Source organism: Oreochromis aureus, linkage group 14 (genome assembly GCF_013358895.1).
Source record: "Oreochromis aureus strain Israel breed Guangdong linkage group 14, ZZ_aureus, whole genome shotgun sequence".
NCBI lineage: Eukaryota > Metazoa > Chordata > Actinopteri > Cichliformes > Cichlidae > Oreochromis > Oreochromis aureus.
The window spans coordinates 6392626-6412845 of record NC_052955.1 but is presented as its reverse complement, the minus strand read 5'-3'; the positions used below and the strand labels follow the sequence as shown (position 1 = coordinate 6412845).

Genomic DNA, 20220 nt, shown 5'->3' with positions numbered 1-20220 from the left:
AGGCAGCCGTTACTGTGAAGTCTGGGCTTGTTTCAGACAACTCCCTTTGTCATTTTCCCACCGTTCATGTATTCAAGGCTCTTACCTGTTGCATCAAAATTTGTACTGTTGGCTTTTGCATGGATGCCTCAGTAGGGAAACTTACGTATCGTTATGCTTTTCAAGCACAGTTTAATTACTTTGGCATGTCAAATCTTGGCAGTATTTCTTATAAACAAAAAACACTTAAAAAACATTTAAAAATGTTAACAGCTGCATCTTCACTTTATTCTCCATCTGAATCTTAAAGTCATGTTACATACTTATAAGAATATTTTTGTTTATTGACACAAGGAGACATCAGGTACATGATTGCAGCCTCTAAGGCCTATCAGGACTAATCTAGTCCTGAAAAATCTCTCCTCAGAGTCTTAATTGTGAAAATTCCTCCCAGCCTCCTTGTGTCTGGAACCTAATCTCCATAGCCAGGCTCAAGTACCTTTAATGATCCTACCTTGGAAAAAATAGAGGTATTATGGTCCTAACCGTAGTTCTGGCTCTAAAACACTGCCTCTATTCATTTGGTGGACAATCTGATTCTCCCACTACCTCCCTTAGCCCCCGCTCACTATGCCCTCTTTTAGCAATAGTCTCTCACCTGAAATCACTGTTCCTGGTGTTTGCATTTTCCCTAACATCTCAATCCTGATGTGTTGTGACGCTGTGGAAAAGTATCAGTAAGTCAAGTGGGACCTGGACTGCAAAGTATATATATTTTCTCTGAAGACATCCTGTAGGAGCTGCAAGTATTCATATTTCAAGAACTGACATCACTGCAAGGTCAGCTTTAATCTTTTTTGACCTACTCTTTTCACGCGAGCTAATATAAATTTCTTTTTTGTGGCTGTAGGAGAAGGTTAATAACAAAGCAATCATTTTTACTCACTGTATAAATATTTTCATAGACTTTGTGACTTGGCTTGTTTGAATTTGTGTGATCACAACAGCATGTAATAGCATGTAATATGTTCTTTACATTCAGTACTACCAAACAGGGCATGTGTGCTGTGAATAAGAATGATAAGAATGGTGTGAGTACACCTGCATAGTTTAAAGCGTATAAAAAAACATTATCAGTTCTTTTTTAAACAGCTGTTTTAGGAGCAAATTTTGAGTCAACTAATGTACATTTCAACAATTATTCAATTCAGATAAACTATTATTAAAATTTGTTTATATTATTAGGACAGTAAGGATTTTTTCCCCCCTTACCTGAGGGGTTTTTGCATTTGAGAAATAGCTTGTTTTCAGTGAGTCTTTTATACTGACTTGTGATGATCATCAGTACCAAAAAAAAGGTTCAGTTTACTAAAAAAGGTATAACAATTCAGTCTGTATATTTAGGAACCAGTTAGGAAAGCTGTTCTTTTCATAGTTCCTCAAATTCTGACATTTTGAATATGCATGATTGTTATTTGACAGCAGCAAAGTAGTTTCAGTAAGTGTTACTACAACACAACAGAAAACACAAAAAAGAGGATAGAAAATGTTCTTTTATGGGCAATATATCTTTTATGGGAACATTTATCTGCCACACCTGTAAGTCATAAGGTGGCTCTTCCACCTGCAACAATTACCCAACTGAGACCAAAACTGACATGATGAAACATGTTTGGGGCTGAGAGTAGGGCTGAGAGCAGTAAGGACGTCATAGCTCTGTGCAATTTTGCATGTGTCAAGCCCCTCCTCAGTTAAGTATAAAAAAGGTCGCTTTCAACCTTATTCAAACATTTACACTTGGGGATCTCTCAAGCAAGACTAATTTTTTGGACTTTTTTTTGAAACACTGCAAGAAATTCTCTGAGGAAATATGGTTTCAGCTGCTTTGCAGATGCTGGGCACTGCCCTGTGCATTATTGGCTGGATTGGGGTCATTGTTATATGTGCTTTACCTCAGTGGAAAGTTACAGCCTTCATCGGCCAGAACATTGTCACAGCTCAAACTACATGGGAAGGCATCTGGATGACCTGTGTAGTCCAGAGCACAGGCCAGATGCAGTGCAAGGTTTATGATTCAATGCTGGCCCTGTCTTCAGACCTCCAGGCTGCTCGAGCCCTTACTATCATCGCCATCCTGATTGGTATCATTGGCATCCTGCTGGCCATGGCAGGAGGGAAGTGCACCAACTGTGTGGAGGATGAGGGCTCAAAATCCAAAATTGGCATTGCAGCTGGGGTGGTCTTCATCATTGCAGGTGTTTTGTGCCTTGTCCCAGTGTGCTGGACAGCAAACACCACCATACAGGAATTCTACAATCCAATGTTCAATGCCTCTCAGAAGAAGGAACTGGGAGCTTCACTGTTCATTGGCTGGGGAGCAGGAGGCCTCCTCATCATCGGTGGTGCATTGCTCTGTGCTAACTGCCCTCCCAAGGACAACTACTCTGCCAAGTACTCAGCTCCCCGTTCATCTGCCCCAGCTGCAAACAAGGGCTATGTTTGAGGAGAAACAAGGAAAAGGGAGCACTGAGAAAGCCAAGAGACTAAAAAAAGACATGACTCTAATGCCTTGTGGCCAAATGATATTAATTCATGTTGACACTTTAAATATTTCAATATTTCTATTGTGTTCACAGTTTAAATTTAAATAGCTTTGTACTGATTTACCTGCATTATTTTCATCACAATTGTTTCATAATAGCTAAGAAAAAAAAAAGCCGCCACACCCCAAAACTGGGTGTGGTGCACACAATGTGCCACACTGTGGAGTCACAAAATGCTAACATGGGTAATGGAGTAAAGTTCATCATGTTACTTGGATTTGTTGTATTTTTCATTCATTCATTTTGCTTTGATATTATCCATTTGTTACTTTTGCATATAATGCATCTTCAGTGTGTTTTTTATTCATGGATATTTGAAACTGTAAATAAAGATGTGTTTTAACCACTGCTCAACCAACATATTTTGTGAATTTTGTTTTATTTTGTTTTTTTAATTAAAACTGTTTAATCTTAAGATTAAATTTAGTCTTATGAAAGAAGATATGAGGTAACACTCTGTCTTACAACACACCACCCATAACCATGTTTGAGTTTATATAACTAAATAAGTGTTTCTTTTTTGTTAGCTAAAAAAGAGTCCAAGCAGACAAAAGTAAAAGGGTTACCTCCAATCTTATACACATAACAAAACAATATAATATAATATAATTAAATGTAATATAATATCATCATTTAAATCCATATTTCTTAAAAAGAATATGATAAATAGATAACACATTTATCAAATTACTACTAGGAAACATGATTAATTTTTATGTAAATTCTTTCGTATTGTAATTCTTTAATAGATGCATGAGCAGCTTAAAGATTTCTTCAATGTACTTTAAAAAAACAGTACAGTGCTATGAAAAAGTATTTGCCCCTTTTTGATTTATTAGTTTTTGCATATTCATCATGCTTTCAGATCATTGGATCATGTTTTAGATCATCAAATAAATTTTACTAATAGTCAAAAAAACTCAAGTAACTACAAAAGTAGTTTTTAAATATTGGTTTCACTTATTAAGGGGAAAAGAAAACGACCGTTTGTTTAGTCATTCATAGGTGGACTTACTGGTGTATTTCAAATCATTGGCCTTCTGCATAACCCAGTTGTGCTTGAGCTTCAGGACACAAACTGATGGCCTGATATGAGTGTGAAAAATGTGCAAAAAGTAAGAAATCATGAAGGGGGCAAATACTTTTCACAGCACTGTATTTTTTTTTTAAGCTGTTTCTTTTCCCTCCAAAACTCCTTCCTCTGAGTGACTCTTTGGTGAAACGTTTCCTTTCCAAGTAATTACTTGGCCAACACTGCCTCTTGCTGCAAAGAAGATATCGCATCTTGCAGTTTTTTGTCTGACTGCCGAGTGAGACAAAAAAAAAAACTGACTCAGTCAGACAGTAGCATTTTAACCTTAAAAAATCTATTAAACCTAAAAATTCAATACATCCTCTTGAAAAGGTTTAATATTGTGTAAACAAACAAGGTTAGTCACTCAGTTATCTGATTAAAGATTTATGGTTGGTTTACACAGCTTTATGTTTGTGTATGCATGTGTACATGTATATATTGACACGTGTGTGTGTGTGTGTGTGTATATATATATATATATATATATATATATTGTGTTGCTTACATTGTTGAGATTTATTTACACTGCAGTGCTTGTGTGCATATACATAGCCAATAAGGTTCTCAGTCATCCAGGTCATGGTAAGGAGCTTGTGATTGGACGTCTTTAAGCTTCTTGAAGATGTTCCACCTCTCATTCAAGGGTTTTTTCAATTCTAAATCCAAATAGTGGAGAGTCCCAGGTATTTAAACATTAGACGTATGTTAGACGAGTTTATTTATTGTCATGTGGGATACAAGAGATGGATCTAAATTGCAGGACTTGGAAGACAAACTGTAAAGTAACTGCAGGAACAACTATTCTAAAGGTATGTGTCATGGGGTGCCGAGGCAGGCCGTGTGTGAATATAAACGGACCCAAGATGCAGACTGCGTAGTTGTGAGTGAGTTTTAATAACCAAAGGGGTGAAGTACAACACAAAGAAGGGGTGGCAAGAAACAGAACTGAAAATACTCTAAACTGGGAAAAACTAAAACTTAAACAACAAAACCAGAACACGAAAGAGAGTACCTTTGCAGGGGAGATCAACGCGGGGAGAATGCACAGGAAGACCGAGGGGAAAAACACAGACGAACCAGCAACTACAAAGACAGAAGACACCACTTAAATACACTCAGAGAACACAGGGAGATTACACACAGGTGGGGGACACAGCTGGGAGTGATTAAGGTGACGAGACAAGGGAGGCAAACTGAAAACACTCACATAAGACGCAGACCTTCACAATAAAACAGGAAACACATACACGCAATCACACAACACACAAACTTCACACAGACTGGAGAACACAGAACATAGGAACATGAAACGTGAACAAGGAACGTACAAGAAACCCCAAATAAACAAAACCACAGAATAAACACGGAGTTGCAGACTCCGGATCATGACAGTATGAATCTTCAAAAAAAAAACAAATACAAAGGAAGATCACAGCCATGAAGGAGCAAAGAACAAAGGACAAGAAGAAACAGAGACAATAAATACACACAGGACAACCAGGGGACAGGAAATAGTTGAGAGGACATCTGAAACTAATCACAGATGATGAGGCAAGGGAAGCAGAACTAAATACAAAACACAAGTGACAAGAAAACATGAAAATAAAACGGGAAATTGCTAACGCTGAGACCAACACTCACACATATGAACTTGTCACAGAGACAGAAGATAAATAAACAGAGAGACAAGACAGCAGGAACAGAATGGGAACACAAAAGAGGATTAACAAACCTATGGCCAAACTAAAGCAGTAGAGGAACTAAAGTCAGATAACAAGGAAAGTAAAACTAACATTATAAAAAGAAGGCTATGGAGCTCAAATATATAAATTAAATCTCAAAACTAGAAGGAAGTCATAAACACTCAAAACCCAGAACTAAAGTCATGAATTAGCACCAACATGAAATTGTATCAGCTATAAGGCAATAAAGCCCATAAATCAGGGGTCTCAAACCCTGAGGCCACTTGCGGCCCACATAACTCCTACTTGAGGCCTGGCATGAAGAAATATAACACAATTTGGGCCTTGTAGTTATGTTTTTTTGTCAGGGAGGATTTGTTTGTTGTTGAGTGCAATGTTAAAATAAGTTCTTTAAAAAACAAAATATTATTTCATCCATCCATCCACTCCTCCTTTTTCCGGGTCATTGGAGCCTATCCCAGCTGTCTTAGGGCAAGAGGCAGGGTACACGCTGGACAGGTCACCAGTCTGTCGAAAGGCTAACACATAGACAACCCTTCGCGCTCACATTCACACCTATGGGTGTGTTTTAGAGTTTCCAATTAACCTCATCCCACTAATTGCACGTCTTTGGACTGTGGGAGGAAGCCGGAGTTCCCGGAGAGAGAACATGCAAACTCCACAGAGAAAAACCCCGGCCTGATGGTGGTGGAATTGAACTTTGGACCTTCTTGCTGTGAGGCAACAGTGCTAGCAACCATGCCACAGTGCTTTTTTCATGTCAAGGCAATATGATAGAGAGTACAAACATGTTGAGGGATTGGCTATGTGAGTGAGAGAGTTATTTGTAAATAAAAACAATTTTCACTAGCAGTCAAAAACTAATGTGTACACTCATGTCTGCATTTTTATTTTGTTTAATACAAAACAAATTATAGCAGAAGTGCTGCCACGTGTCTGGCCAGAAAGAGAGTGCAAATTTGTTTATTTGGCAGCTCAACAAAAGGCTTCAGTTAGTTATGAGTGAGGAAAGAAAAATGTGCATTTACATTTGCAGTTTTGTCTTGTTATACAATATTTGAAATTTTAAAAAACAAACAAAACATTTCATTTTTGGAAATATTTGCGGGTCTTTTCTTCTTTGTTTGTTGTACTACTTGAACACTAAAGTGGCCCTCACATGAGATGACCATGCCAGCAGTGGCCCACAGCTCGTTCAAGTTTGAGACCCCTGCCATAAACTCTAACAAATAACAGAAACTAAATATTAACAATACAGAATACAGAGCCATAATACACAGATACAAAACTAAAGAAAACTTAAATATCTCAAAAACTCAAAATCCTGGACCCCTGACAGAAAGACCATGACATTTGTAGCATATTTAAAACAATCTCAATTGACCAAAATGTTGTACAGGCTATACAAAATATACATAGAGTTTAAAGTAACTGAATCAACACAATAAAAACATAACCCTCATTAAAAACATCACTAACTAAACAATAATAGAAATAAATAAGATTGTGCTTGCTAAACCAAGAATATTCTGTTAAAAGTCTGAGAAAATAAAAAGGTTTTAAACAGCTTGGCGTAGCTTAGCATATTTGATTCCGCATTTTTACTCCTAATGCCCTTTCTATTGCAACCCCAAAAGTTTTTGTAATTAAAAGACAGTAAAAATGATTGTTTTTGGCTTTTTTCATGTTGTATCTAACCTTGGAACTCTGGATTTCCAGCAGGTCAGCAATAATGAAGGTCACTGGGTCTGTTTATGTGTAAACTCTCATCTAGCCAATAGCAGTTGACGACTGTGGTATCACACACCCTTATGTCTGTGTCCCTTCTATTTCACACAACAAACTTTGAGCACAAGCTTACAGCATTTCCTTTGCGCTCTTTTTGACTTTAATGTATGAGAAATTAACACGACAAGATGGTTTCTCAGGGGATTCAGATCACTGGTATAGCAATGGCTATAGTTGGCTGGCTCTTGGACATCGTAGCATGCGGCTTACCCATGTGGAAGGTTACTGCTTTTATCGGTGCCAACATCGTCACAGCTCAAACCTTCTGGAAGGGCTTGTGGATGGACTGTGTGGTGCAAAGTACAGGCCAGATGCAGTGCAAGGTGTATGACTCTATGCTGGCTTTGGAATCTGACCTACAGGCTGCTCGTGCCATGATTGTCATCTCAATCCTGGTTGGAGTCTTTGGACTGATCTTGTCAGTTGCTGGTGGAAAATGTACTAACTGCATCGAAGAGGAGCAAGCCAAAGCAAAAGTTTGCATCTGTTCTGGGGTTCTGTTCATCATCTCTGGATTTCTCTGCCTCATTCCAGTCTGTTGGTCTGCCAACACCGTCATCACCAATTTCTATAACCCAATGATGATGAATCTCCAGAGATATGAGCTGGGATCTGCGCTGTATATCGGCTGGGCCGCTACTGCGTTGCTCTTAATGGGAGGGGGGCTCCTGTGCTGGAACTGTCCACCTAAACATGAGCGCCCCCACTACGTGCCTAAATATGCACCTGGAAAGTCAGTCTCCACATCAAGAGAATATGTTTAAGGTGGTATTCCATTTTCATGTGGACTCTCAAGGTCACAGAAATGGCAACAGTAGGAAATTACAGATTCAATTTTCCATATATTCAAGATTTCAACGTAAATATGGTTTAAAAACTACTGCTTGAACGGTGAGGTTTGGTTGTGGTTTGTGTGGTTGTAAGGGTGATTTTTCCCATATCGGACATTATGTTGTACCAAACATATAAAGCTAATATCATAAACAATGGCTGCATTCCATTTGGAGGTACCAGCAGGGCTTTGAGACTGAGTAAACTGATTCATTGTCTCATCTGAATGAAGAAATATTATTATTGTTACTGCTGTGCTGTTCCTTATATGATTTCTCAAAAGGATTGGTGTAAAATACTTTCCCTAGATACCACCACCAAGTATTCTGTGAAAGGGGCTTTTGAAATGTCTAAGTTGTACTGGAATGTAACTGTGTTTAAAATTTCTGGGATTTGTAGCATAATTTTGATCAAGCAATGTGAATTTTAAAGTCAGATTTCTATCGATGACAAATTATATTGGATATCATTAATATCTTATCTCACATCAGCACATATATAACTGCTACGGGTGCCTTTAAAATTGTTTTCTTTTGCAAAACACTCTTTTTTGCCTTGTATGTATTTTCATATGTTGTAATGCGCTTTTCAAAACCCTGAAAATCCCACATGGAGAGATTATCAAAATGACTTCTCTCCATTTTTCTATTGGTGATCGCTTGTAACGTTTCTGCTCTGTAAATAAACTGAACTTCATTCTGAATTCTTGCTTTTTATTTTGGTTAAATTTTGGTGTGTAAAATATATTATGGAGACAAATTAATGTTGAGGAGTAGTAAAATGAAGGTCAAGCAAAAGGTGAGGCAAGTACACAATCCTCTTACTGTAATTAAGGAGCAGATTAAGTACATCATTACTCTGATAAACTATTTTGCATGTCAGTGTTCCTTGAATTATACCACAGATAAATACTGAAATAATTAGAATATAATAAAACTATGAATGTGTGCAATAGCTGTAATATGACACAGAGAGGGGTTTTTTTTTAGAACTTAAATGCACCCACTGATGTATTAACAAGCTTTAGTTTAAAATTTTTATAAAAACTATAATTATATATCACTCCATAAGAAAGAGGTGTGTTCTACTAACAAGCGAAAGTGTGAAAATGGCTGGCAGAGCAGTATCGGGTAACTGGTATAACATGTGAGCACTTTGTTTTTACCCAACAGACATCTCGGTCATGGGACGTTATGGTTCTTCTTTAAAGTATCAGCATCAGCTGTATTTTATCCCATTCCTTTTATGTGATTATTATCAAAGCTGAAACAAATAATCCAGTTTCTGTATGTTCCCTTTTCATCATCTGTCAGATTGCCAGACAGGATATATTTTCAAATTCCAGGAAACAAGCAGCTATTGGAGAAGAATAACTACAGGCAGCCGCCATTGTTTGTCTAAATGTGTTTGGTTTGTGCCTCATCACTTTAGTCATATCTTTGTTTTTTAAAAAGTTTTCATTCTAGTTGTAATTTTAAAAAATGATTGCTGATAATTCAATTACTGAATCAGAACACTGAGAGAAGCAGCATGTCAGATTAGTTATTCCTTAAATAAATTAAAGGAAGAAATAAAAAAATAAAATAAAATAACAGAGACTTAGATAATCTCAAAAAAATACTGAAGATTGTGTCAAATAAAATAAATAGATGAAATGAAATATAATTCAACTAAGTATTTCATTTTAGCTTATGGCCATACCACCTTGAGCAAGTTCTATGTGAATTTAGAGCTGAACATTTAAAACTAATTCCCAGGTATCAGTTTATCTTCAAGTTACTTAGCTATAGTGTGTGTGTGGGGGGTGGGGGGGCATTCCAGATTAAGCTAGTTTCAGGTACTTTAAACTTGACAAGTGATTGTTTCATCCAACATGCTTATGATCACCGTGAGGAAAACATCTGCATGTGACACTGGGTGTGTTTTTTTAAGCAAGCACTGTGAGCATGATGTTTAATTTTAGATCAGCTTTAGGCTAATTATCTCTTTCTCTTTGTGTGTGTGTGTGCGTGTGTGTGTGTGTATGTGTGCGTGTGTGTGTGTGTGTGTGAGAGAGAGAGAGATGACCAGTGAAGGGTGGGGAGGGGGCATCACAGTTTAAGCTGGTGTTGGGTACTTTAAAGTTAATAAGTGATTGTTACTCCAACCAATAGGCTGATAATCACCGTGAAAAAAGATCTGCATATGAAACTGTGTTTTTCAAAAACAAAAGGCAGGCACTCTTTAAAAAAATCTGTGGCACTCCTTCAGCTTTAGAAGCAAAGGAATCTTGTTTGGCCAGAGGAACTGATCTGACAACAGGACTGCCCTCCTCCTTCACATTCTCTCACAAAAAACAGAGCTGTGTCACTTCGCAATTGAACCTGTCCACCAAAAGACTTTCCTCTCCTGGCGTAGACGAAGCTGCTAGACAATGGGGAGGATTGGCAAGGAAACGGCAGGTCAGGTTATAAGCTTCATAGGCCTTATTGGGGTGGCAGTGGCCTGCGGGATCCCCATGTGGCGTGTGACCTCTTACATCGGAGCCAACATTGTTTCAGGCCAAATTGTATGGGATGGTCTGTGGATGAACTGTGTGATGCAAAGTACTGGACAGATGCAGTGCAAGCTGAATGACTCTATCTTGACCCTCACGAGTGATCTGCAGGCTGCCCGAGCGCTGGTCATCATCTCCCTTGTCTTCGGATTCATCGGCTTTATCATCTCATTCGTCGGAGCCAAGTGTACCAGCTGCCTGGAAAAAGACGCATCAATGGCAAATGTGGTGATCATAAGCGGCTGTCTCATCATTGTTTCTGCCATCCTGATCTTAATCCCCGTCTGCTGGTCTGCAGCTTTCACCATCTCAGACTTTGAGAACCCCTTGACTATAGCAACACAGAAAAGGGAGATTGGAGCTGCTATCTACATTGGTTGGGGCTCAACTGTATTACTTCTAATCGGTGGGATCATTCTAACAACCTCCTGTCCTCCTCAAAAACAAATGTATGGATACCCTAGCTACCAACAACCAGTGTATGCTTATTCAAGACCAAACTCAGCCGCGTATGGCCGTGTGTATGCTCCACCATCCAACCAACCATACACAGTCGCAGGTGGTTATGCTCCCAGCAAGCCATATGCAGCTCCAGCCTCATATCCTGCTTCACAATATCGATAAAAATGAAGGGTGAGCTCAAGGACAGAGACTGAAAACCTTGCCCTGACAGCTGCTGGACTTTGAAATGACCACTGGAAAATACAATCACATCAAATTACGAGTTGCATAGACGGTATTATTCTAATACACTGATGTAAAACAAACAGACTTAATTGCTGCAAACTTCGATTATGATTAATGTTTAGAATATGCTTTTTTAATAATATGATCTCCACATACTTTTCCCTTTAAGATTGTGAAGCTTTGATGTAAAAGGAATCTGTGTGTGCTGAACGCTGCATTGCTTTTCACAAGGAAATCACTGTCTGATATATTTATTTCCCTGTTATACACTACAGATTTTGCAGTGTGCTTCTTGTCTGTAACTGCTACTTTATTTTGTAAATTTTCAGATGACTTTCAATAAAATATTTGTCTTACCTGAAACCTACCTGTTTATGGAGTCATTGTTTGCAAAATATCATGAACTATTATCTACAAAAATGAACCCCAACACTTTACAAGCTCAAATCCCCAGTGAATTTGCATGTTTGTATATTGGTGTATCATAGGTGGAAATGTAAATGCCAATATAAAGGTTCTGTATAAACATTTAATAACTGGATAAGTAACAAATTTTATTTTAATTAGTGCCCAATTTCACAAACAAAACCCCACAAAGAAAACACAAAGAGTGTAGTTAAATCTTTAATAATTATATAAAATCTTGATAGTGATATCAACCGAGTGAAAAATGTGTTTAGAAAAAATCAACTCAACTGGTAGAATGTTTCTAATAAATTAATTAATGAAATTAATAAAATGAAATAATTTATGAAAATGAATTTTACAAATATATATATGTTGATTGATTGATTGATCATACTGTATATATGTATATTTCCACAGATTACATAGACTCAAGGCTATGCAATTGCAATTTCGATACAGTCCTTAAGGAAATGGACATTTTAGGAGGTATCTCATTAGAGAATGGCTTGACATCCGCTGAAACTAACACCCATGTTTGTTTGTTTTTTAAAACCCAAAACCAGTGACTGAACCGGATGTCCCAGTAACCTGCCCAACCAATGGTTAACCAATGGCAGAGCATTGTTTGAATGAGAAATTTTGACCATCTTTACAGACCTCATTTACATACTGACGTGCATCTGACCGAAACTTAGTCAAGTCTGCTTACAGATAATGTGAAGAATCTGGCTGGGCTGGTAAATCGGTCTCTGTACTGGTTTCAGGCCAGAGGGAAGGATAATTTGACTCCACCTTCAGCAAAGTAGAAGCACCTTTAAATGTGCCACAGTCTTAGTTCGACTTCACAAACTGCTTGTGAAACTTTTGAATCCTCTGCTTCGTTCATCTCCAAGGGACTCGAGCCTCATCATGGTGTCAATGGGACGACAGATGCTGGGCTTTGCCCTAGCCATCATTGGCTTCCTGGGGACCATCATCATTTGTGCCATGCCTATGTGGAAGGTCACAGCCTTCATTGGAGCCAACATTGTGACGGCACAGATTATCTGGGAAGGTTTATGGATGAACTGTGTCATGCAGAGCACTGGCCAGATGCAGTGCAAAATCTATGATTCTCTGCTGGCTCTTCCTCAGGATCTTCAGGCTGCCAGAGCTCTTGTGGTCATTGCTATCATTGTTGCTTTTATGGGAGTTATCCTGGGCATTGCTGGAGGAAAGTGCACCAACTTTGTGGATGAACAACGTGCCAAATCCAGAGTGGCCATTGCTGCTGGAGTTGTCTTCATCTGTGCTGGTGTGCTTGTACTCATCCCTGTATGCTGGTCTGCCAACACCATCATCCAAAATTTCTACAACCCTACCTTGATAAATGCCCAGAGGAGAGAGATGGGGGCTGCACTCTACATTGGCTGGGGCACAGCTGCACTTCTAATCCTGGGTGGTGCACTCCTGTGCAGCTCCTGCCCACCCAAAGAGAGCCCAGAGTATCCAGTGAAGTACGGCGGTGCCAGGTCCATAGCCACCAGCCGAGCCTATGTTTGAGATTCCACTGAGAAGGACTATAAATGATTTTAATTTTCTGCAGTAACCCGCCTTTATTCTAAGTCTCTAAAAACAACACAAGTTATACATCACTTTCTGTGTTAAGGTAAACAATTCTGACTTTCTGTGAAATTCAGAATTCTTTGGTAGAGACATGAAGGTTGTGTTTCTTAGACAAAAGTCCAAAGATGTGTGAATCACAGCGCTTCCAGCAGGCCCCAATACTGGACTGAATGAAACTATTTTATACTGAACTTGTATCAAACCCTATTATCTCTGAAGTCTTGTGGGAATTCTAACCTGTGCTTGAAAGATGCTATGCAAGAAAATCAATGTATAGTACTACTAGTGTATTGTGAATATATTGTATAGAATATTTAGAAATATCTCTGTTCAACTGCAATATGAAAGCACTGCTTTTGTTTACTGAACTGATTCGTAATAAAACATTTTACTCAATTATATTATTTTGTCAAAGTGTCTTTTTAGATCACTCAGAAATTGGTTTACTCATTTAATTATTTATTTAATTTACACTTCCACTTTATGTTGACAGTGATGAGATGAATTCATCAGTAGAATAAACAGAGCATAGATGGTTAAACGAGTTAGGCTTTGTTGCCCCAAAATACTTTGTTAGTACAGATGTAACTTAGGTGTGATATAACTTAACTAATAAAGGACAGCGAATTAGGTAACTCTTAAAAACACCCAACAGGTTGTTTAAGCTCCATCATGCCAACTCTAAACAAGTTTGGCCAGTTTCACACAATGACTGGCCAGTGATGCCTTTTTCATAAAACTGGTTTTGTGTGTTAGTCAGTGAGTAAATAGAACACCCATAAAATACCACAAGTGAAATGATCTGAATGAAAAATCACTTAGTTCCGTTTTAAAATAAAATATAGGGACATTATAATGTTATGCCCAATACAATGAAATGATTTTTATTTTATCTTTAAACTTTTTTTTAACCAGGGAAAAAATACATTCTTGAGATTAGAAATCTCTTTTACAGCAAAGGTTGCATAAATTAATACCACATACACATATAATACAATAGATTTAACCACCAGTTAAGCACAGTCAAAGAATCAAAATAAAATACAGAAACAACAAAGATTTATAAACTTCAGTATCAATAAAGAATGAAAACCTTGGTTTAAATAATAAAAAACACCTTGGATAGAATGACTTAGAGCTGTGGCTCACAGATATGTTTTACTAAGCTGGATAAGTGAAGAAAATGGATGTATGGATGCCTTAGGTGTTTGGACATACACTAAAAGCTTCTTGAAAGGCAGAGGTGGAAAGTAACAAAGTACAAATATTTTGAACTGTACTTAAGTTGAAATTTCAGGTATCTGTATTTTAAGTATTTCTGTGAGCTTTCTGCTTTTACTCCCTTTTACTCCTGTTAACCATATAATTCTTGTATCATTTATGGTACTAGACTCAGGGATTAAAATGGGCTAGTGTAATTATCTGCCAAAAAGTAATTTCTGGTGTTTATGTTTGCTCATATGATAAATAGGCTGGAGTCTTGTGGTCACAGAACAGGACAGAAAGAAGAGAGCTTATGTTTAAATGTAAAGACTGCTCTGTGTCTTTACATATAACATGTAACATCCTTGTTTTTCAAAATCAGGCATTACATCTGTTTATGATGTTTTGATAAATTATATTTTTTCATGTTGTGAAACAAACTGAGGTAAACTAACTTTGATAAATAGGTTACCCTGGAATGCTGTGATGAATATACAGTAAAATATTGTGTTGGACTGATACACAGATGCTGTGGTCCTCATGGTCAGTGTCAGGTTATAATAAGTGTAAGAGAGATTAACTTGAATTTAATCCAAAGGTTCATTCACACCAACTGTATACTGTCTTGTATAACGACAGTATCAACAGTATACTGTCAGTGTAGGGGATGGAAATCACCCAAGATAGCTTGTTGAATTCAGTTTATCCACAAAGAGCAGTAAACCTCACCAAAGCAAAAGCAAAAGCACAGGTCAGCTGATCACAGTCTGTAGACAAAGAAAATATACTAGAACGCACAACAGCAATGACTGTGTTGTGATTCTTTCCCCCACGCTGAATCACTACAACCAATTTTAGGATTCCCCCACCTGCAGGATTCCATTTTCAACCCTGTACTCATTTACCTGTTTAGGTGTGGAGGCAAAGTCTCCCTGTACAATGTAGCCAACAGAAAATTGTCCTGTTATTTTTTTTATTTCTCTTTCACTGCTTGTGGTCTAGATAACAGATTCAAGCTGGTTCATTCTTTAGAATTAGAATTTACCATTTGTGTTCTTGTGTAAAAACAAAAAGTATTTCAGTATTATATTAATGTAGCACAAGGTTCAGTTTTCTTTGCGCAAAAATAGCTGATAGCTAGTACAACTTGGAACCTTTACTTTTTTTCAGAGTCTTTCCTCTGAATTTATTTAACAGGGTGTGTTCGCTGCAGTCACACAACCTGTTATGCTGTCTGTCCATTTTTATCTGGTATCACATTCCAGAGCTCCTCTCTGCAACAGTGAATCTGCCGAAACCAGTCGGATTGATGACTCTGAGCTCTGTCACATCTCACTGATGTCACAGCCTGATTTCACTGAATGAGCAAAAAAATAACAAATAGGTTTTGGTTACTCATTCAACAGAAACTCTAATGTGATGTTTCTACTAGTAAGTGACTCAAACAAATGTAAATATAAGGATATGTCTGTGAAGACAAAATCAGTTTGGCATAATGTGGAATACAGTTTACACCACTTGTATTTGGATTGAGGGATTAAGATATCCTTCACTGATCCTTTTTAGGGAATTTCATTCTATGAATTTAACCCATCCTAAATATTTGGAACACCAGACAGCCAGTGTACTGACTCCAGATTTAAGCACTTGCCTTAATCAAGAATCGGTTTAAATGAAGAAGCTTCCTATCTGATATTACTTTACTTCCTGTAATGAACATGTATATGTGAACAGTTTGTAGTATAAAAAATGTGTTTTACATGTTTTACAGTTGAAAATGTCATATTCAGGTATCTTTCTAAACTATAATATTTGCACATTTCTGCTATAATAACGCTACTACTACTATTACCAATAATAATAATAATAATAATAATAATGATAGTAACTTTCCTGAGTTTCCTCTGATGATATTTGTTTATATACTTCTGAAAAACAGGCCTGTGAATGATGTGAAATAAACACAGACAGAACCAGTTTGTCCAGTTCTAACCAGCAATGACTACCCAAGGAACAAAAAATGGTGACTCAGGGACCAACAATGCTGCTGCTTGATGAGTTTAGTAACCCATGACTTACTCTCAGTGGTTTCATTCATCACTCTGTGTCATGTTGAGTTTGGTGTTATCTAAAAGGGTGTAAACCTGTTTCAGTGTTTTGAAATTCATGTCAATGTGAAATATTTCTCTTTTCAGAATAAAAGAAATAACTTTGAATTGGTTTTAATTTAAAATGCTTGTGTTGTTTGTTCTCAACCCTACCTGTCTATAGGAGTGTTTTCTCTTGTTATCAGGCTGCTGATCTGAGAGTGGGCGGGGTCAAATTACTATCTGGAGGAGGTGTCTGAATAGCAAAAGATGTTCAAAACAACACACCCCCTCACTGTTGTTCCTCTCTTTCTCTGTTGTTTATGTTCACATTTTTTCCACAGTGGCATTTTGTGTTAATATGAATACAGGAGAGGAATAAAGATGGATATTAGTATCAACAGACTCTTGGAGGAAAGACTTTAATACCAGCTTACTAACATACATAAAAAAAATCTGTTATAATTCAGTGTGGGGAGCTAACAGCTCATTGTTACCACATGTAAAATCTGAAAAAATCATTACTTAAAGAAAAATACGGTTTTAAATAAGTGCACCTCAGATAAAAAAATAAAAAAAATCAAAATCAAAAGGTGATAGCAGCTTCTGCAACATCCCATAAACATTCTCATTGAATTCATTTTCATTCTAACTCAATTTTACTTATATAGTGCAAACTCAAAACAACAGTTGCTTCAAGGTGCTGTATATTGTATATTGCTGTATATTGTAGGGCAAAAAGGTGAAGGGAAAACTCTCTTTTAACAAGAAGAAGCCTTCAGTAGAACCAGGCTCGGGGAGGGGCAGCAATCAGGTGTGACTGGTTTGGGGTGAAGGGAAGGAAAGGAGAGCGGACGTTACGTATTCTGTTTTTTAAATAAGGTTATTACTGATTACTGACAGCTCGAAGTCTGAACCTGTTCACTGTGAAACAGCTATTTATAAGATGATAGATTAGCCTACTTAGAAACAGTTTCTCTACTGTAATCATATTAACACATCTAAAAGAAGCGTTATCACTTCGTTTATCTTTAGTGAAATACTGCCATCTGGTGGTCTGTGAACCATAAGACCAGAAAACCCCAAAATGATGTCGTATAAAAGACACTTACAGGAAACTATGGAAACTTGTTTTTGCGACGAGAAAATAACTAAACAATTTTCTTTTTGAACAGGAGATTTTTTTATTATTATTATTATTATTATTATGGCAAAAAAGGTATCACAGAATTTTGACTCACTAACTGAAATGTCTGAGAAGATAACTTGAAATTTAAAAAAAAAAAAAAAAAAAAAAAAATACCAAGAAGAAAATTTGTGATAATAAACAAAATTTTTTGTTCTGATCAAGAGTTGGTAGTTCGTCTTGTAATCGGAAGGTTGGCGGTTCGAGCCCCGGCTCGGACAGTCTCGGTCATTGTGTCCTTGGGCAACACTTCACCCGTTGCCTACTGGTGGTGGTCAGGTGGCACCAGTGTCCGGCAGCCTCGCCTCTGTCAGTGCGCCGCAGGGCAGCTTGCCATCACCAGTGTGTGAATGTGTGTGTGAATGGGTGGATGACTGAATGTAGTGTAAAGCGCTTTGGGGTCCTTAGGGACTAAGTAAAGCGCTATACAAGTACAGGCCATTTACCGTTTATATTTTCACATGGGTTAATCTATATGATGATAATTTGCATTGCAATATCTGACTTACATGTGTATGTGACCATCTATCAGCCACTATATTTTGTGTACTATACTTCATATTTCTTCAGTTATGTAATATTTCTTCATATTTCTTCAGGATGTAATAAGAGGAAGGTTGCATACATCTATTCCAAATAATAAATTGTCACCCTTCTGTGTTTCCTGCAGTTCTCCATGGGTCTGCAGGAGCTTGGCATCAGCCTTTCAATGACCGGTGTCGCTGGGACCCTTCTGATCTGTGCTCTGCCCATGTGGAAGGTGACAGCATTCATCGGCACTCATCTGGTGGTTATGCAGGTGTTCTGGGAGGGTTTGTGGATGACCTGTGTCAGTGAATACACAGGTCAGATGCAGTGTAAGCTCTACGATGCTCTTCTGGACCTGTCTCCAGACCTCCAAGCAGCCCGTGGCCTTATTTGCATCAGCTTGGTTTTGGAATGTCTGGCATTCCTCATCTTTCTTTTGGGGGCGCGCTGCACCAACTGCCTGGGGCACCCGCAAATCAAAGCTAGGGTGGTGTTGAGCTCTGGAGCAATCTTCTGCCTGGCAGCTCTCACCTCTATAGTTCCTGTTTCTTGGACAGCCAACTCCATCATCAGGGATTTCCACAACCCTCGAGTCCCTGAGGTGCTGAAGAGAGAGCTCGGAGCAGCCATATACATAGGTTTTGTGACATCTGGGTTGTTGTTCTGTGGGGGAGCCATTTTGTGCACAAGCTCTCCCCCCCATAGAGACAGGTTCCCCTCTAGTGGGTACACACTGGCCAAGGCACCCACACGTAGCAGTTACGCCATCAAGAACTATGTGTGAAGATAAGATTGAAGACTAAATAAGATTGAACACACATGTCAGGGTGCGTCTGAGTGAATAAAATGAATGAAGTTACCACTTTAGAATAAATGTCTTGAACTTACAATCTTGAACTCTTTGGATAAAAACCTATTAGTCATTTGATAATTCGAAGATGGAAGCTATTTTCAAGATGATCGCAGCAAAGTAAAATAATTAGATAATTTGTATCTTAGTGTCAAATCATACATGTTTGATCATATAGATCATATAGAAATCAACTTTAAAGTATGAAATTTATTCAGTAGTTTGTTTGAACCATATAAACCTTTTTTTTTTTAAATATTTTGAAGTGACACAGGGGTACACTCGTAGATTTGCTGTTTTGTGTAACAGTCTGGTGTTTATAAGTTGTAAATATAACTTTCTTAGAGACAAAAAAACAAACAAAAGGGGGGGGGTTTATAGCCTGAGGCCAGAGGGGGTGTGAAGGAGGAGTGGTCCCGCTCCTGAAATTCAGATGATATCTCCACTTGATGGACTGGAGCAACATTGTCATCCTATAAAGACTTATCCCATCAGAACACAAATGTTTATCATGCACTCACCTGACAGTGTTAATTATACCTTGCTAATAACAGGTCGATCCCCCCTTTGCCTTCAAAATTACCTTAATTATTAATGGCATAGTTTCACCAAGGTGCTGGAAACATCCCTCAGAGATTTTGGTATATGTTGATATAACTTCATTACATAGTTGCTGCAGATTTGTCAGCTGCACATCAACGATAGCAGCCTCCTGTTCCAACGTTTCCCAAAGGTGCTCTATTGGATTGAGATCTGGTGACTGTGGAGTACAGTGAACTTATTGTAACCATATTAATCAAAAAATGAACTTGTTTCTTGAAGCTTTGTGACAAGGGACATTATTCTGCTGAAAGCAGCTATCAGAAGATGGGTATATTGTGGCCATACAGGGACAGACATTGTCAGCAATAATACTGAGACAGGCTGAGGCATTTAATCAATGATCAGCTGTTATGAAGGGGCCCAGCGTGTGCCAAGAAAATATCCTCCACACCACTACACTACCACTCGAATACTGAAGCATATTCAGTATTCAGGCAGGATGGATCCATGTTTTCATGTCTCTGACCCTGTCACAGCTGGTCCAAATGATACTCCCCAGAAAAGCTTAACTCTGGTGAGCCTTTGCAATTTGTAACCTCATTTTCCTG

General features: G+C 38.0%; 5 protein-coding genes across 5 annotated transcripts; all 5 read left to right on the top strand.

Moving 5' to 3' along the window:
- The first annotated feature begins 684 nt into the window (after positions 1-684).
- Positions 685-19170, top strand: LOC116320374 (claudin-4-like). Its single transcript, XM_031739969.2, has 2 exons — positions 685-819; positions 18362-19170. The coding sequence occupies exon 2, from the start codon at positions 18368-18370 to the stop codon at positions 19001-19003; it is 636 nt and encodes a 211-aa protein (XP_031595829.1). The 5' UTR covers positions 685-819; positions 18362-18367; the 3' UTR covers positions 19004-19170.
- LOC116320373 (claudin-4-like) lies at positions 1757-2942 on the top strand. Its single transcript, XM_031739968.2, has one exon. It carries the CDS (start codon positions 1850-1852, stop codon positions 2480-2482), a length of 633 nt encoding a protein of 210 aa, XP_031595828.1. The 5' UTR covers positions 1757-1849; the 3' UTR covers positions 2483-2942.
- On the top strand, positions 7183-8682 carry LOC116320378 (claudin-4-like). Its single transcript, XM_031739972.2, has one exon. It carries the CDS (start codon positions 7277-7279, stop codon positions 7910-7912), a length of 636 nt encoding a protein of 211 aa, XP_031595832.1. The 5' UTR covers positions 7183-7276; the 3' UTR covers positions 7913-8682.
- On the top strand, positions 10315-11565 carry cldnf (claudin f). Its single transcript, XM_031739937.2, has one exon. The coding sequence runs from the start codon at positions 10393-10395 to the stop codon at positions 11137-11139; it is 747 nt and encodes a 248-aa protein (XP_031595797.1). The 5' UTR covers positions 10315-10392; the 3' UTR covers positions 11140-11565.
- On the top strand, positions 12437-13616 carry cldne (claudin e). Its single transcript, XM_031739970.2, has one exon. It carries the CDS (start codon positions 12520-12522, stop codon positions 13150-13152), a length of 633 nt encoding a protein of 210 aa, XP_031595830.2. The 5' UTR covers positions 12437-12519; the 3' UTR covers positions 13153-13616.
- Positions 19171-20220: the final 1050 nt, after the last annotated feature.

What these genes read in the sequence shown, in the direction of transcription:
- cldne (XM_031739970.2), top strand. Translation starts at nt 12,520, where the DNA reads ATGGTGTCAATGGGACGACAGATGCTGGGCTTTGCCCTAGCCATCATT.
- cldnf (XM_031739937.2), top strand. Translation starts at nt 10,393, where the DNA reads ATGGGGAGGATTGGCAAGGAAACGGCAGGTCAGGTTATAAGCTTCATA.
- LOC116320374 (XM_031739969.2), top strand. Translation starts at nt 18,368, where the DNA reads ATGGGTCTGCAGGAGCTTGGCATCAGCCTTTCAATGACCGGTGTCGCT.
- LOC116320373 (XM_031739968.2), top strand. Translation starts at nt 1,850, where the DNA reads ATGGTTTCAGCTGCTTTGCAGATGCTGGGCACTGCCCTGTGCATTATT.
- LOC116320378 (XM_031739972.2), top strand. Translation starts at nt 7,277, where the DNA reads ATGGTTTCTCAGGGGATTCAGATCACTGGTATAGCAATGGCTATAGTT.